The 18,117-nt window shown below is 32.8% G+C and overlaps 2 protein-coding genes across 5 annotated transcripts in view; one reads left to right on the top strand and one right to left on the bottom strand.

Annotated features, from left to right (window-relative positions):
- Positions 1–5,315, top strand: part of LOC129265053 (AP-4 complex subunit mu-1-like) — a 33,484-nt gene extending 28,169 nt beyond the window's left edge. Inside the window, exons 13-14 of one of the 2 annotated variants that reach the window (XR_010294058.1) lie at positions 760–4,570; positions 4,877–5,315. Coding sequence is in view for 1 of the 2 variants with exons in the window: in XM_064101825.1 (XP_063957895.1) it covers positions 760–957 (198 nt within the window). In the remaining variant the exon portion in view is untranslated. Of the gene's footprint in view, positions 1–759 lie in introns of both variants that reach the window. The other variant, XM_064101825.1, reaches the window with a different exon arrangement.
- A 2,648-nt stretch (positions 5,316–7,963) lies between these two features.
- Positions 7,964–18,117, bottom strand: part of LOC129265051 (regulator of G-protein signaling 7-like) — a 59,063-nt gene continuing 48,909 nt past the window's right edge. For all 3 annotated transcript variants that reach the window (XM_064101823.1, XM_054903033.2, XM_064101822.1), the window contains 2 exons: positions 15,224–15,323; positions 7,964–12,396 (listed from right to left, as the gene is read on the bottom strand). In XM_064101823.1, the coding sequence (XP_063957893.1) occupies positions 15,261–15,323 (63 nt within the window). In that variant the 3' untranslated portion in view covers positions 7,964–12,396; positions 15,224–15,260. The remainder of the gene's footprint in view (positions 12,397–15,223; positions 15,324–18,117) is intronic.

The following is an 18,117-nucleotide window of genomic DNA, read 5'->3' as shown; positions in this document are numbered from 1 at the left end:
AAAATTTGCGCGAGACTTGAAAGTAAAAAGTCAGTGAGCGGCGAGGTCAAAAAATTTCGCGCAGCAGATATATCGCGAAAATTGTCGAGGGGGGGGCCATTATGGCCCCCCCCCCCCCGGGAGAATTAGGGTTAAGATGATAGCTGGTAGTAAACATACAGCTAGACTAAGGGTGAGTCACTTAAGATGATAGCTGGTAGTAAACATACAGCTAGACTAAGGGTGAGTCACTTAAGATGATAGCTGGTAGTAAACATACAGCTAGACTAGGGGTGAGTCACTTAAGATGATAGCTGGTAGTAAACATACAGCTAGACTAAGGGTGAGTCACTTAAGATGATAGATGGTAGTAAACATACAGCTAGACTAAGGGTGAGTCACTTAAGATGATAGGTGGTAGTTAACATACAGCTAGACTAAGGGTGAGTCACTTAAGATGATAGCTGGTAGTAAACATACAGCTAGACTAAGGGTGAGTCACTTAAGATGATAGATGGTAGTAAACATACAGCTAGACTAAGGGTGAGTCACTTAAGATGATAGCTGGTAGTAAACATACAGCTAGACTAAGGGTGAGTCACTTAAGATGATAGATGGTAGTAAACATACAGCTAGACTAAGGGTGAGTCACTTAAGATGATAGATGGTAGTAAACATACAGCTAGACTAAGATTCCAATCAGCTATTGCAGTATATTTACACATCAAATTCGGCATGTGCATTTAAAACAAGTGTCATTATCATTTTTCAAATTTTTAGATTCATTTGGACCATCTTAGTAACAGTACCCTTGTAGAAATCGGCCCAGCTAGTCTAGAATTTGAACTCAAAGACTTCACTTCCTCCAAGCTTCAGATTCGTTTCCTCAAAGTGTTTGACAGGCACAACTCCTATGTACCATTCCGTTGGGTTCGTTATGCAACCCTCAGTGATTCCTATGTCATCAGACTCAGATAACATCAATACACTAGACACACTGTGAGGAGATTCCTGTGTGTCATTCTTTGCAGCAAGAGATATGTCAGGTTGTGCTCTGGAATACCTTGCATGCTGTAAGCGAGCTCTTTGTGGTGAGAAGTTTACAGTATTCCTCCATACATCCTGTCTTGAATTTTCATGGGGAATGGATTACAATTGGCCAACACAAGACTATATTAAAAAAAAAAAAACAGTAGAAATAACTGAATTATAGATAAACGATTTGGGCTAAGTTGTTTGTACTGTCCCATCTTTGATATTTCTGGGATTTTCAGAGAAGGGAAAGTAAGATAATGACTTTGTGAGGCAATTGGTCGAATATATGATGACTATTTGTCTTGATGATGGAAAGCATGTGTTACTGGGTAAATACTCCAGTAGTGTTCCACTCCCCATGAAACATGACATTATATCTTTTATAAAGAACATTTCATTCCCCAAAGCATGCTCACTTTAACATCTCTAACAAAATTTTCAAATTCTTCAGCCGTGGTGAAGTCAAGGCTGGAGTTCATGTTTGATAAAACTTATTTCAGACATTAAATGGTCCTTAACCCTAAACAGCCCCTCGACATTTTCCACGACCATTCTGCTGCGCGAATTTTTTTGGCTCATTGACTTTTTACTTTGAAATCTTGCGGGTATGCGGTTGAAAAATTATGCCACATTATGTAAGTGCATGTCAGACCAAAAATTGCACCTAACCATGATTTTGTGTACAAAGTCAATGCAAATTGAGTTTTCTCATGTTCGTCATAAAGATATGATTATTTTTACTTTCATCAGCTGAAATAAATTGATTTTAGCGTAATTATGCTTCAAAAAGGTTCTGCAATAAATTTGGCAAAAAAACAAAAACAGAAGGTAAAAAGCAGAGAAATGCCTAAGATATTCATAAAACCATAATACACATAAATCAGTTTCAAACCAGCACTTTTTATCATTAGTAATTGTTAGCAATGGTAAAAAGAATATTAACACCAGATATAAGCATTCTAGGATTTTTTTTAGTGAATTATGAATTATGCAAAAATTTATTCATATAAAAAATGTAATTACCTAGGAAAAATTAACCATACAGTCTTGTAGATTACATTCCACACTATTATCATTCCAATTTTCTCAGCGTTTGTGCGATTGGCAGCCTAGATGTCAAGGGGGCATTGATTCAACCCCCCCCCGGTCAGCTAACATCCAAAAAAGCCAAGTCTGGTTAGGGTTGAAGCCAGCCTCTCTTGACTCCATCATTGCTTGTTGACCAACCATATTGTCATTTTTGCATGTTAGCTTTGATTTGTTAAACTAATACATGTATTAACATTTCAATATAATGATCACTTTGTAATGAACAGATTTATATTTTTCTTGATTATAATTTTTTTCAAATATTATAGTATGGTAGGTTGTGCTGTAATGTAATAGGAGTAAATTTGTAATATTTCATCAAATTGATTTTGTTGCAATTGCGAGCATTGTTAAAGCAAGCAATATTTACAAATTTTGTGTTTAATATGGATTTGTAGCACTGATGAAGGATATATTTTCATGACTCCCGTTTCATAGAAAATTCAAAGAAAGTTTTAAAATTGATCTGGTTATCTGTTATCATGAAGGAAAAGATGATACAATAATTAATGTATACCCTTCAAACAATTTATCTCATGCTTCAATGCCGGGACTTGCCATCTCTGACAACTTATTTATTACTTTTAGCAGTTAACGTAACAATAAAAAGTTAAAACTACCCTCAACTTTTACAACCCATCTACCTGTATCCTTGCCGTCTTTCTCAGTTTACAGAACTTGTTCTGTTTACAGTATTTAACCAGTCTAAGGCTGCGTTTATGCGACCTCAAGCCAGAATCGTGATTCGAATCATGATTTGAATCATGATTCAAAACACAAACATGAATCACAATACCACAGAATCAGCGTTCAGACGACCTTGATTTTAAAGCTGTTTTTCCTCGGATTCGGACCGATCCAGTGCGCATCACAGTGCGCAGTTTGACAGAGGAAGTTAGGTTAACTTTTTTCGCACGTGTTTTGGCTCCCGAAAAATCAATCCTGTACCTTCCGAATTCAGTCTATAATACCGCAATTTGTTTACCTATTATTCTTCTTGTCGGTTTATCGAAAATTGTGTTCGGATGTAAATTTTAGCGTAGATCCAATTTCATATTGACACTTGTTAACTCAACAACAATTGATATCATTGTCTGTTCAGTTAGTTCATTTACTAGTTCACTTGAAGTTGAAGACATGACCAAAAAAAAGATGAAAAGAAGTGGACGATGCGATGCCCAACACAGAAAGCATGCATATCGTATTATGTATAAATGCACGGAGCATATAGCGCGTCTTGAGCTTGGCAAGAGTCAAACCTAAAGTAGCCCGACACAATGACGTCATAGAATCATGATTGTAATCACGATATCGTTTATTCGAACATTTTCGTACGTGATTCTGCAGAAACGTCTTTCCAAACGCCCCTTTTTTCGTGTTTCATGATTGTGATTCTAATCATGATTATATTCAATTTCGACTAAACGCAATCGTGATTCTGCAGAATCATGATTTGAATCATGATTCAGATCATGATTCTAGGGTAAAAAAGTGGCGGATAAACGCACCCTAAATCTCAGTGAAATTAAAGGGTAGATGGCATCAATAGACTTGTATAATACTTAATAGTTTTTATGTAATGACAGATTTTTAGGTTATAGATTAACCTTTACTTTCAGAGGTGTTGTGCAGACAAAAACAGTCCTCTCTTATCAAACCACGAACCGGGAGTGGGTAAAGAGCAAAACATACAAAAAAGAAAAGACGTGATACTGCACCTGTGTGTTGGTGGGGTTAACAGCCTCATTGGCCTTTGGTATCCTGGACCTTCATTAAGCTTATCATGAATTATATGTCTTGCTACTAGTAAATAATTTCCAGTGAGCACAATTTTTATTAAGAGAATTCTTTCCACATAGTGCAATTATATTTGATGCTAATAAAATAATCTATAGTTGACCTCTTTCGTCAAGTCCATTAACTGTTTTTCAGTTCTTTTTATAAGTAAATAAGAAATTTGCATCTCATGTATGTGTTAGAGAGTACTTGGTACCCACTTGTCCTACTTTCCTTTTTGTCTCATCCCACATGGTTCTAATCCTAGTTCATCTAAACCAATTTGTCTACTAACCATTTGGTCTAATTGCTTTTTAGCCCATTTATCATTTGGTCTGATTTCCAGATAGGCTATACCCATTTCATCTTATAATCACTTGATCTAACACCACTTAGTCTATATGATTAGATGAACTGTTTATGAACCAAATTTTCATTTGATATGTGAAAAATAATAAGTAAATGAAGTGGAAATTAGACCATCTGTGCATTGCTCAAATGACAGTAGGATCAAGTGGTAAAAAGACAAAGCGACAATTAGACAAAATGATAGTAGACCAAATGAGTTAACTTAAGCCATGATAATCTGAGAATTAGACCATCTTGTTGTAGACCAAGTGGATACATACATGTTAGACTTAATGGCCCAAATTCACAAAGGTATTTTTTTAAAGTGTTGGTTGAACCCATGGTTTATGCAGATTTCCTACATAAATTGCGTTTAATGTAGAAAGATGTCCAATTCTGATGCACCCTTTTGTCACATTGCACTAAATTGACGCCTGTTTTCGTGGTTATCCATACTATTTTGTTAATGAGTCCACTGATTTTGAAATAATGATTCCATTCAAACAGTGGATTAATGAATAAAATAGCGCGCTTAACCATGGCAACAGGCGTCAATTTCGTGCACTGTGACTAAAGCATAATTTAACAGGAAATCTGCTTAAACCTTGGGTTCAACCAATGGTTTTCAAAACCATTGGTTGAACCCAAGGTTTAAGCAGATTTCCTGGCCAGTCAGAATTCAGGCCATTCTGACTGTGACGTTGCCTTTCCACACTTCCTCAATGACATACATCCACAACACACATCCACACTGACTGCAATAAACCAAGATAGTGTAATAAATGAGCAAATCGGTAATTCCAGAGGTAGGAAATAAAGCCGTTTTATTGCACAAGTGCAAACTAAATCTCCTAGGGCAGATAATAGAAAATTAGTCTGAGTTGATTATGTACATTATGTCAAGAATCCTGTAAATGTGCAGATACCATATGGGTGCATCACATTCATTTCTTAGAGTCCGTACTTTTGTATTTTCTTGTAAATCTACAAAAGACACACTGGATGTACACTCCATCCTTTGCATGTCTTTATAAAAGAAAAGATAAAATAAAAAGAAAGAATAAAATGACCTGATTTTTTGAAAACCAGAGCATTTCAGCATCTTGTATTCTTTTAAAACAACCTTAGAAGTACGATTACATAGATTTCCAACAATGCACAGCATTTTTGTTTCATTCTTATACTAAAAAGCATCTTGCTGTGTGCAAATTTTGGTTGGAACACATAACCTAATATATACAGTGTAAATAACAATGCTTTTTGAATATTTATTTCATACAAACCATTCAATATTTTTTTCTTATTAAATCTTCTTGATTTTATGTAGATATAAACAAATGCCTATCAAATCCTCACCCAATTTTTTAATCCCCATCCTATCTTAATAGTATTTCTTTGCAATATAAATCACAAGTATTTTCTTGTATGCATTATAATAATGTATAGCTATAAATGTAAACGATGAACAATATCTCCATAGCTTTGGTTAGAATGCAATTTTGTAAAATTCAAATATGAAAGAAATCTACACCTTGCTACCAATAAGCTCACATTTTGTTTTTCAAAAGAAAAAAAAATAAATTAGATGTTACACAAGATACCTTCATTTCCCAAATTTGACTATCAACATAAAGAAGCCATACTAAAACACACTACAAGGTGTATTAAGACAATGACGGTATGGAAATAATAAATTTCAAGAAAGGAATCCAATACAATTTTTAAGGTATTTAACCAATTTATGCATACTAATTTCAACTTTATAAATGTAACGTAGTACTTCATATGGAATATCAGTGTGTTAACAAGTATCTTGTAAAACAATTATCTATTTTCAAAATTCAATAAGAGTGCTTGGTTCACACTGTTTATATGGGCTTTTGGCAGAAGTAATTATTCAGTTAATGAGGAGATTACCACCCCCATAATATATTCCCAACACTTCTCTTCATTTTATTTTTATGTAAACTAGCATTTTATGATAATATAATATCCAAAAGTTAAAGGTGATAAAACTGCAGTTTTCAAATCAAGGTTTGACCAATAGTGTTTCAGGCAAACAATTAAAGTAAATATTACAAAAAGTAGTCTGTTGCTTCTATATACTACAGTTTGCCATCCAATTTCACATATTAGTCACTCTAATTTTTGAAAGTGCATTCCAGATTTTGGGGGGTATTGCCTTGAAGAGCAATATCCATATTGTCTGTTTTCATAATAAAGGCAATGAGCATCAACAATAATAATGATAGATTTATAATATCCAGTTTGTAATTGTCATCTGTGATATAAAATTTCTCTTTAAAGGTATTTAGTAACTTTGTCCATCAAAATCACTGAATCAGCTGCAACAGATTGCAGCAATGAGCCACATACGTGGTTTGTCTGCTGGCTACTCTTAGTCATGATGTATGTCAAGCTTTCATTATTTGTCTCCTTTGCAGATAGTTTAATGACTTCTTCCATTATATTATTTAGGTATTGTACAGTGGGAAGAGATATGGTATACATCTCATTGATCCACCACAAGCAATGGTTCTTTAACTTTGGACAAAGTTAGTTCATGCCTTTATAGAGACCCATTTTAATTTTTGTTACAGATAATACATTTCAATGACAAAATAAAGAATTGAAATAACAAATGTTTGTGGTGATCATATCAATTGTGAATTTGAATGGTCTTAACATTCAACCTAGCAAGGTAAATCTATAGTATAGCAAAAACCTGGGTCCCTATTTCAGAAAACTATGATTGTAGTAGTTTCCATGGAAACCTAGATTTAATGAGCTGATGAGCAATGCTGCCATGGTAGTTAGTATTGATGGTCTAATTCATTCAACGGACACTGAAAGTCAGTATCACTTGTTCATTTCATGAATGTTTAAGACGATCAATTCAAAGTCTGAATGCAAATAAAACCATCAGTAAAGGAGTTAAACACTTATTGATTTAACTAATCTTTCTATACGAGATATGGCTCTCAAAACAATGATATTCTTTTTTTTTCAAATAAACAAAGACATTGTAGATGCTCAATTATTAAATTATAAGAGAAGTAACATACTTACACCCTGTTAGGTCCTAATGCTTCATTATGTATGTGTATTAAATATCAACCATGGCATAAATGTTCAATCATGTAGCAAACTTTTAAATAAATATGCAAGATTATGGTACATTTTCTGTTTCATATTCATATTTAGGCACCACTGACTTAAATAGTCCAAATCAATAAAACGAATGACAGATATTTTGCATTTTAAACAAAATTTTGATTCCTAACAAAACTTAAATTATGAATACAATTATTTCAACAGCATAGCAGTTACTGCTCATGAATGATATCTGCCATAGTTTTAGGGAGAAATGTAAAGTAGAAAATTTGTAGGCTCAACATGATGTTTAGTATTCCAATTACATTATTTACTAAACACATTCATTTCACCAAGGAAATGAAGAAACTTGGTGACTCTTGTTTTGCTAAACCAATCTATATAGACTGGTCTTCATGATCATTAATTACAGAGCCCCTTTATTTGTAACAAGAGTAAAAGCTAAACTTTCAAATACAAAACTTTAATATGATTAAGAGAAGCTTATTATTACATTACAATCAATGTGCAGTATTTTCCAACCTGTTAGTGCAGTTCACATCCACTTTGTATGTTTTTCTTGAACAGAGTGACTAACAATATTTTAGGAGAGCTTTTACTAAAGCTGTGTAGGAGAGTAGCATTTTCAATATTTTATTTTGTGATCTTAAATATGTTGCTATTATCAAAAAATTGTCTATGGACTGCTTTGATACACAAAAGAAAGTGAATTAATGCTTAGGAATTTGCTAATGGGGAAAGAACCATGAGGAAAGAAAAAAGCTTTCATTACAAACTCATTTAATCCTCTTCACACATAAAATCTAAAACTGTACGAAGAGCCTTTTTTTTAAAGCATGCCTTATGGAAATAGGATCGTGAAAATGCTGAAATGTTCCCCCCCCCCCCCAAAAAAAAGGATGTCACTTTAATTCTCTATAGTGAATGTTTTAACTATTGATCCATTTGGAACTATCACTAACTGTTTTCATAACTACTAATTAAATTTCTCTGTATGTATTTTATTCATTGTCCTGGCATCTATTCAAATGCTTTAGACCTAATAGTCACCCAATTTAGAATTACAAATTCTCATTCTGATACCTGAAAATGTGATGATTAGATTTAGAATAATAATTAGTCTCTTACTGTAATATCCTTGTTTCCGTGGATGTTTATGTCTAGAAAATCTGAGCCATAATTCTTTTTCAATGGCTGTCTTAATTTCCCCTGCTGAATTTTGAAAAAAAAAATGTTCAATACTTTAAATGGTTTAAACATTCATGATATATAGTTCAAAGACCAATCTGAATGTCTCAAGTAGTTATTATTCATTGGAAGCATTTTAAAAATAGTGAAAATATGAGCCAACGTTAAAAAGGTTAATAACAAAACCAAAGATTGATCCATAAAACAGCTGTGTTGAATTTTTCTCTGTCAATGAGAAAATATTCACATCACTGTGTGTAACCTATTCTAACTTTTTATTGGTTTAAGGGCCTTGGAAAGTTTTAATCAACATGCTATTCATTTCCCCATAAATATGATTTTATTTTAATTAAATGCTCACAATATTCCTCTATGTTTTTTAAGTTAATTTCTTATAATCTTAAAGAACTGCATGCAAGAACTACTTCCTATTATAGTAATAGTTGTAGGATAATAGAAATTTTGTAGAGCCAATTCTAGAGAATGATAAATTGTACATATAGCTTCTAAGACACCAAATAAAATGAGGTAATAATTCCAAGAGGATATAATATCTGCAGCCTTCATATTAAACACTCATAAGTACAAACCTTGAAGTTTGGAAATAGACTTATCAATTGCACATCTCTTTACTGTTTCAATGTAATGGCAAGAAACTTATGATGGGAGAAGTTTTTAACAACCTTTCAGAACTTTTTTTTTCAAATGTGATGTTACTAGGGAGGTCATAATCTTGTTTTATTTCACATTGAAAAACAAGGAATAGTTTTGTTTTAAAGTTAATACATAACTTTAATTAACTCAACAGTTGGTTAATCTTATGATTTTCAAATGAAATCAATGGGCTATGATAAGTAATCCACTATCACATGAAGATAAAACACCTGCTTTGCAATTCATATGTCCATTAGTAATAACACCAATAATAAAAGCATTGTTTACTTGAACTAACCAGCAGTTCTTAGAAATCGTACTTATACCCAATATTGCAATAAACATCATTTTCTATAATATATAAAATGGAATATACTACTCTCATAACACTACAAAAATCATAATAAAATCTTTTTTTATCATAACAGTTTTATTTATTCCAAGAAGATAATTGGAATGAAATTAAAGGAAAACAATGAAGGACTACATGAACAAACAATGTTAAACTTCACTACATGTACCTCATTTCATTGGGTCATGCCCCAAATAATTGTCTTTTTAACTTGGATTGTCACTAGGCATGTTGCTACAGGATTTTAAATCCTAATGATTTCTGACTTTTTCAGGTTTGTATTCAAGAAATAAGAACATTATAGTGCAACCAGAAATAACAAAACAGAGAATTATTTATTTGATATCTGCTTGTTAGTTTGATAACCCAAATCACAAAAAATGGTCAGGAAATAACAAAGTTGTCTCTTTGAAATAATGCTTGTACTGGTAACTCCATAAATTTCATAAAACAAATGTTTTTTCACAGATTCCCTCAAGTAGCTGTCGCATGGTTAACAAAAGAATTTATGCATGGCTGACCGTCAACAAAACAGGGTGTTGAGGACAGCAAGCAAGTAAAACATCTTCATTTTGTAAAATTATTGAAATTCAAGTATTATTTGAAATAAACAGAACTTTGTTATTTGAGATGACCATTATTTTTTATGTGATTGAGGTATCAAATTAAAGAGCAGATATTGAACTATTTAGACATGTGATTTTCTTTTGAGTTCTACCAGGTGAAAGAGGAGAGATTCTAAGCTTTGCAATGATAGGTAATTTGTCTATTGTATTTGTGATTGCGTTTTTATCAATCATCAATTATTCTCGGTTCCGTTTTTTTCTGGGATGCACTGTATAGTCAGATTTTGGACATATTATATATGAAATGACAAAACAAAGACAACAATCGTTACAGATGCATTTTATAAGCAATCTTGCCTTCTGTTCCAACTGAATTTATTGGCTAAAGGAATTGAATTGTCCCTGCATAAGTCTATACATAACAGAAAATTCAGTAGTTAGAAAGGTTAATTGTTTTGTATCACAACTGTGACACACACTTTTTCAACTTAATAGCAATTTTCCCTGATCATGTATGCTCAAATATGCTACAAGATAATTCATTTGTTTCTGTGGGATCAGACTTTGTATTCTGCTGGGATCACTTTTAAATCCTTTCGAGATTAAAATGGTTACTTTTCATGTATCCTGTAGCAACATACTGATTGACAAACACATCCATATTAGATTTCAAAGATGTCTCCTGACAATATTCTGTTTGAAGAATTCCATAACAATAGCTTATTTCAAATAAAGATTCATTTTACATACTCGTAATCCACCTACAAATTTCAAAAACTTAAATGATATTAATATCTTTTTTGGTCATTAAGTGTAATTACAGACATGTTAGCTCCATGATAATTCATGAAAATGGACTGTGATGCTGGCTTTTTGGTAACTATGGATTCTAATAACTTGTGCAAAATAGACTACTTTGTAAATCATGTACATGTGTATTTTCTTTTCTATGCTGGTAGACCAAGGACTCACCACACTGTGTATGATAAAGTTATCCGAGGGTGAATTTCAATTAGATAACTGAATATCAGAGTAGTTATTAGAACATGATTTAGGTGAAGAGTTGATCCCTGACCTACACTGTAAGCGTAACATTAATATATCTGCTAAACACTTGTACTTGCATATTATGAAGCTTGTAGATATCCGCTATGCTGGGAGTTCAGAAGTGATCTGTTATCCTACATACACGTAGCGAATGCAGAATCAGCTACGGTTCCATCACAGAAAAACATTCCTGCCTTCATTAGCTAGTCTTTCATTTCTTCACACACAAAGACTTCTCTTTCGACGCATACTACAGCTATCACTTCTCACAATAAAAATTGTAGTAGCACTCACGATGGCTGCCGGTCAAACCTTTGGTGGTCCAAGATAACAACATATTAGGGTATGACTTCCAGCTGTATTCTGTTCCTACATCACATGATCATAATGTTTGAACTTTGCGTGCAGGACTCATTGGTTCTTCATTTGAAGCCATTGGTGTCCTATTATGAAGATGAGATCGAACAAGCAGTGCTGCTCGTTGCCATCGCGAGTTAACACCCATCTAAGTCAAATCAGCATATCCAGAGAGAAGAGTGAGAGAAGAGAGGTTATATAGGCAAGGGCTTATAAGAGAATAATCTCTGCTTCTGATTGGCAAAAAGGGAAAGAAACAATTCATACTCTACTTCAATCTCATATAAAAGTTCTTTAAAAAAAATTGAAGGACCAGAGAATATGCAAAAATCTGTGCAAGAGTATCTTTGTCTCTTCTCTTTTGTAGAAGATGGTCCGTTGAAGAACACACACATTAATGAAACAGAGAGACATCATAATCATGTCTCTGTAGTCTCTTGCGAGCTGTTAATTTGTCTTTATTAATGCCTAGCATGTCATTGCACGCCTTAACATGTCAGTGTTTAGAAGTAGTTTTGTTTCTCATGAAGCAGTGCTAGTAAAAAGCCACTCAGGTAGGTAGTTCCTGGGGTAGGTCGGGTAGTCCATGCGTGTAGCAAGGTGTCTGATGTTAGTTGCATGATTGCCGTTCTAAAGGATGTATGTGATTGTTGGATGGTAGGGTAATCCTGGTACTACTTTGATGGTATTTAGATAGTCACCAATCATCATCCAACACAATGACACATGCATTGGTCACAATGCTCTATGAGAGCCATGATCCAAGGGGGGAAATAGCCATATTCAGCTCAGGTCTGGTATTTAGACTATGTGTAGATTCATGAGATGCTCAAACAGGTTTGGTTAGACTATGTGTAGATTGGTAAGATGCTGCATTAACTTGTTAGGGTGCTGAAAACAAAGAGGAGATAAAAAACAACAACACACAATCAAAAACAAACCAAGCTCTAGATGAAATGAAGGGAAGTATGAATGATAAAAGCTTTCAAGAAAAATTTAAAAGGTGCAATTCAATCCTTTTTGGTATTTCAGAAGATCTATTATTCATCACCCAAATGCACAACTGCAATGGTGGAAGATGCAAAAAATTTACCAAAAAATCTCCAAGCTTTGAAAATGAAAACTGCATTCAGTTTAGCTACCATGATATTAATTGACGTACACATACATTTTTCAAACATTGCATTTTGGACAAGCTTTAAAAGTTTTTAAAACTTGAAGATCAAAGCTTTTTAAGTGTGATTGATTGCCAAACTTGTTACAATTGTGTGAATTTTCTGAATCATTATTTCCTTAATTGTATGGCTAATTAAAAAAGGACAAGTCCTATCAAATCAAACTATGAAGCAGGCTGTTGAATTTGTTTGGGTCATGTGTTAATACACATATTTCAGGTCTTTGAAATAGACCTGCTTGTTTAATCGTCATGAATTAAAAAATACCTGCAAATTTTCTTTCATGGAAATAATATATTTTTATTGCATCAGACAATTGATATTAATTCAACAGCTAATTAATTTTGCAGAACTGAATCATAAAAATTCCCCAAATGTCAATTCAAACTACTTCTGAATATCAATATCATGAAATGAATAGGTATACCAGTAAAATAAAATCAGCAAAATTGTCAAATATTCAATCCACTTTCACAAAATAACTGTCAACATTGCACAAGTCAAATGGATTTGGGGAACATTCGAGACATTACATTCAACATAACACAGGGAATGAAATGAATGGGACTAGGATAAGGGTAGGGATGGGTGAACAAATATTGTAATCATCAATTCCACATGAAATTTGGCTGTTTTTTTTAAATCTTAACATCTGCCTTAAATTGCATTGGTCCAAAACAAATCAGTTTAAAACATATATCCATGAATATCTGTTTTCAAGGACTAAGTTCCTACACCCCCTTTCTTACAAATTAACAGTTATCAGTTGATGCAAACTTCATAAATACAAAGTCAGAGATATTTCTAAAATTCAGTTCCAAAAGTTGAGTATATTACAGTACTTTTAAACAGCTAAAGAGAGGTGCAATTCTGACTAGAGTCAAATGAAAAGTGATGGGCTTTCTCATGGTTGTGCAAATAGTCTATGATACCCCATATTTTTTTAAGAAAAAAAATAATACGTTGCATTTTTATAGCACTTTTAAAAGGGGTTCATAAGCGCTGAGAATGAAAAGACTGAATCTCTTCTAATAAAATGAAATCAAACAAATGGGTGATATCAGATCATTGGGTCTAAAAGTCTTTCACATTTTTTATGTATTATCACAATTTTACAAGATGACAACCAATTAACAACCATTGAATTCATAGCAAAACAGTTTCTTATATAACATGATATAGAAAATAAAATAACACAACATAAATAATGGAAAATAATGAACAACTATAGTGCATGAATGGATGTTATATCGATTACACGTCGTACTCTTACTTTGTAGGCCTATCTAAAATAAGAATTAAAAAGGTGCGTTCCCTCAACAACTATAGCGCTGTTTCAAATTGACATTTAATTTTCAACTTTTAATTGAAAATGAAGTGCTAAGTCTAGTATCATATATAAAAAATTATTTCAACCAATCCAAACCAGTCAGTTTTTTTGCATTACATACAGGTATAAAGCAGGTGGAAGAGGGATACAAATTCAGGTCATATTATTAACACATGCAAACCACAGGTATTAGTGCACATGCAATAGGGTAAGATAGTGCCAACAAGTTAACAATGGATTTGGCAAACATGGGCTACATAATAACAATACTTCACATACATTACACAGGGACACAACATATAACAAGTATAGATGAGAAAGTGCAGACCATTTCATTTGATAGTCAATAGGAAATGTTCTTGTTTCTCATATTCTTCATGAAAAACAAAAGAATTTGGATATTAATCCAAACTATTCAAAGTGAGTTCTGATAAAGGATTTTTGCTGAAAAACTTTAAAATGTTAATTTATATATATATATATATATATATCTATTGTGATGAATAAATGAAATATTTATACTTAAGCTGATAACTTATCACCAATTTCAAAATAATTTTTTTTTAATGAAAATGATCTGCACTTAACACAAAAAGTGATAAAATAATCAACAGAATGGTCAAAGGACAATTATTCATAAACTCATCTTTCCTTTTTAATCAGAATAAATCTACACTCTTAGGCCTTTGCACATAAAAAAATCACACTTCAGCTTATCTATTGTGGGCAGTTAACTATCTTTGACTAATTAGTAAGCTTTGGAAATTTTGTATTACTCAAAATATTAGTAGGTTATATGATTTATCTTGAACAAAAGCAATAATGCTCAGGTAAAGAAAAAAAAACATACTGATAAAAACTTTGTAAATATACCAATTTATTTCATACTCTGGTATATTTTGTGTGAATCTCTGAATATTTTTTAAATCACTGTGGAAACCTGTGCTAAGAGATAATATGAATAAGTGAAACTTGGAAAGGAGATATATAAAATTTGGTTTTAATTCACTTCTTGATGCATAGAAGTGAGAAAATTTTAAAAAGAGAATTCATGACTGATCAGAAAATTAAAAGTAAAAAAACTGTCCCTATTTTCACTTGAGAAGGGGTTAATTGGTTAGAATTTGATGTGTAAAGGCCTTACAGAAGATAGTTGCTATAGGGTGAGGCTGTCTCTTTCATTTTTCCTTTGAGAAAAAGAAAGTTTTAGTACCATGATTAGTGTTGAGGTGAAGCGTCTGCAAGCGGCATCATTTATCCAAGACTTCGGCCTTGGTTGCCAGACTGGGCAATTTAGGGATCAGAGACTTGGTCTGAGATGAGTAAAAACAAATGCATAAAAATGAAGGGAAAAAAAGAGAACATATAAATGAAACGGATGAAGATTACATCGTACAACATATAAAAAAAATGAAAGATTTAGATGAAAAGTCAAAGAAATTCAAAATTCTAGAGATGGTATGTAGATGTTGGATGACCCAGTTTATCTTTTGATGCAACAATTGCATATTAATATATATGACCACTGTTAATAGTGAATGGTACCTTGCCATTGAGAGAAAAAAAAGGGTTTCAGAGCATACATGGTCTCTATAAGACATCCCAAAACAAAGAAAAAAAGAACTAGACAGTATTTGTGCATTGCTTTATATAGTAACCACTGAGTGCAAGGAAAAGAAATGGTGGCAATGAAAGTATAGAAAATAGATCTTTATTTGAAATTGAATTAGATTAACTTCCCTGTAAATAAGCATGTGTCATCCACAGAAAGTCAGAGATCGTAAGATATGTAATCATATATAACTTAAAAGAGTTATTAAGGACTGCAAAATAAACATAAGCTCTTGTTGTCCAGACAATTCAATATTAACTTTTAGATTTAATGTAATTCAGCCAGGTTTTTTTTTCTCAAACATCTACTTATTTTACTCTCAAATCTGAAACAATTCTGTTCTATGTCATTTTCTCTTCATATGCAAAGAGACCAATTCATTGAGCACCCATCCCAAAACATATGACTCATGTTCCTTTGATTACTCTATTAGTGTGATGGGGGGGGGGGGGGCACAAGAGGGTCCCCCTCCCCTTTTGATTGATGAGCAAAAAAAGGAGATGGAACTCTACACTTGATATGATATTGCTTCAGAATTTCACTTCTGAAAATGCTTTTTTTTTGTGGGGGGGAGCATGGTTGCCATTGAACAATGTGTCTTTTAAATTTTAAAAGTGCAAAATTGAAGTGCCTAAATTTGACTGAAGAACATAGTAAAGGATCTGTCAATGTATTGTCTGTCTTGTGTACCGCCTTCTAGATTCAAATTGAAAAATTTCGCTGATGAACATACAACTTTCTTGCTCAGTCACTACACTCCCTTGCACTGGAATATCCTTTTGTATATCAAGTTGGGGGTACAAATGCTTTGCTCCCTCAGCTAACCAAAAACTGATAACTTTACATTTTATTGTGCAGGAAATTCCCCGACTACTACTACTACTACTACTACTGCATTGCCATAGTCCTCAAAGAACCATCAGCATTCTTTTGTATGTATTTTCTCTTACCACGGTCATTCCAACCAAATTCCCCCTATCATGAGATAAAATACCCCGTCATGGATAAATTCCTTTTCTGCTTACATCAGTAGACCTTTCTTATAGATAAAGAGTCAAATTAGCAACTTGAAAGCAGGGATAAGGTGTTGACAAAACAAAGACAAGTTTTATCTTTGGTCCCAAAGTTACATCATGTATCAAAAGTAATTTTTAAAAAGTACCTGGGAAAATATAAATCAGTTAATCGCATCTCAAAAGATATTTGGGGAGGGGGGGTTGTGATCAAATCATAAAGACAACAAATTTTGATGAATAAACTAAGCCTAAAATATAAACTGATGTTTAATACTTCAACTCATTTCAACATGTAATAAATAATAATGTGACCTTTAAGGGAGTTAATAATGTGTGTTTCCATTATGTGACCACATTTTCCTGACTCCCCATTTTCCCATTAACTTTTGTGCAGGCAGAATTTTGATTCTGTAATTGGCCTTTTGGTCATGAATATTCATTACTTCTGTATATGGAATGAAATTGCACCCCAGCCAGATGGTTTGGTGTCTGCCCCGGCATAACAAGGTATCTTCCGTTTGCTAGCTGCACTGAATATACAATTAGAGATGTTCAGTCACTTTGCTCTTTAACGTTTGATGCTACCCCCCCCCCCCCATATAAAAATTCTATGACATTTCAATCCCTGAATCAAAGTACACATTCTAGAGATTACAAATTTTTTTACTCAATTAAAAATTCTCCAACTAAAAGTGATTATTGATTTTTAAAAAGGAATGTAACATGGTTATCCCACAGATAAAATCTGCCAATAATGAAAAGCGTGATTGATCATCTCTCTTAATGAAAATTACATTAGAAAGTGATGAATGAATATTCATTACCAAACGGCCAATCCCATAATGTTAATTCTGCCTGTACAAAAAAGTGAATTAAGAAAATTGGGTGTCGGAAAAATGAATTTATAGAACGATTCTTTTCATTAAATTTGGAAAGTAATTGTGAACTATTTAAAATTATTTAGATGTGTAATTCACTATGATAATCATATCAAAATTTGATTATTTTGAGCTGATAATTTCACCTCCAGGCTAGTTTTAACTTGATTCTAACAAAACACCTCTACAAACAATGAACTTAAGAAAAAAATATCCTACATTATCTTATCTCTTCAGACAAACACATATCGAATTACAGTGCTGTTCTTCATGTAAAAACAACAAAATGTTATTGTTAGTGCATTAGTTTCTATTAAGGGAAAATGAGCTAAGTGTTATAATGACAACATGACACAAATTTTGTTAAATTACAATGCACTTTAGGTTTACAAATCTCATTAACAATCTAATGGAGGTATGAGATATTCTAAGTTCTGTGATGAATGATGACAGACTACCCAATAGACTTGGCTACTCTGTGTTTCAGTGACTGCCCTTATACATGACACAAGTAAACACATGAAACAAAAACACAGGCTAAATAAATGAGATGATGGTTAGTATAGATGATACAATGATGAAAAGAATACTAAAGAAAGGA

This window comes from Lytechinus pictus, chromosome 7, assembly GCF_037042905.1.
Source record: "Lytechinus pictus isolate F3 Inbred chromosome 7, Lp3.0, whole genome shotgun sequence".
NCBI classification, from domain to species: Eukaryota; Metazoa; Echinodermata; class Echinoidea; order Temnopleuroida; family Toxopneustidae; genus Lytechinus; species Lytechinus pictus.
The sequence above is the reverse complement of the archived record's forward strand: the minus strand, read 5'-3'. Positions and strand labels throughout refer to the sequence as shown.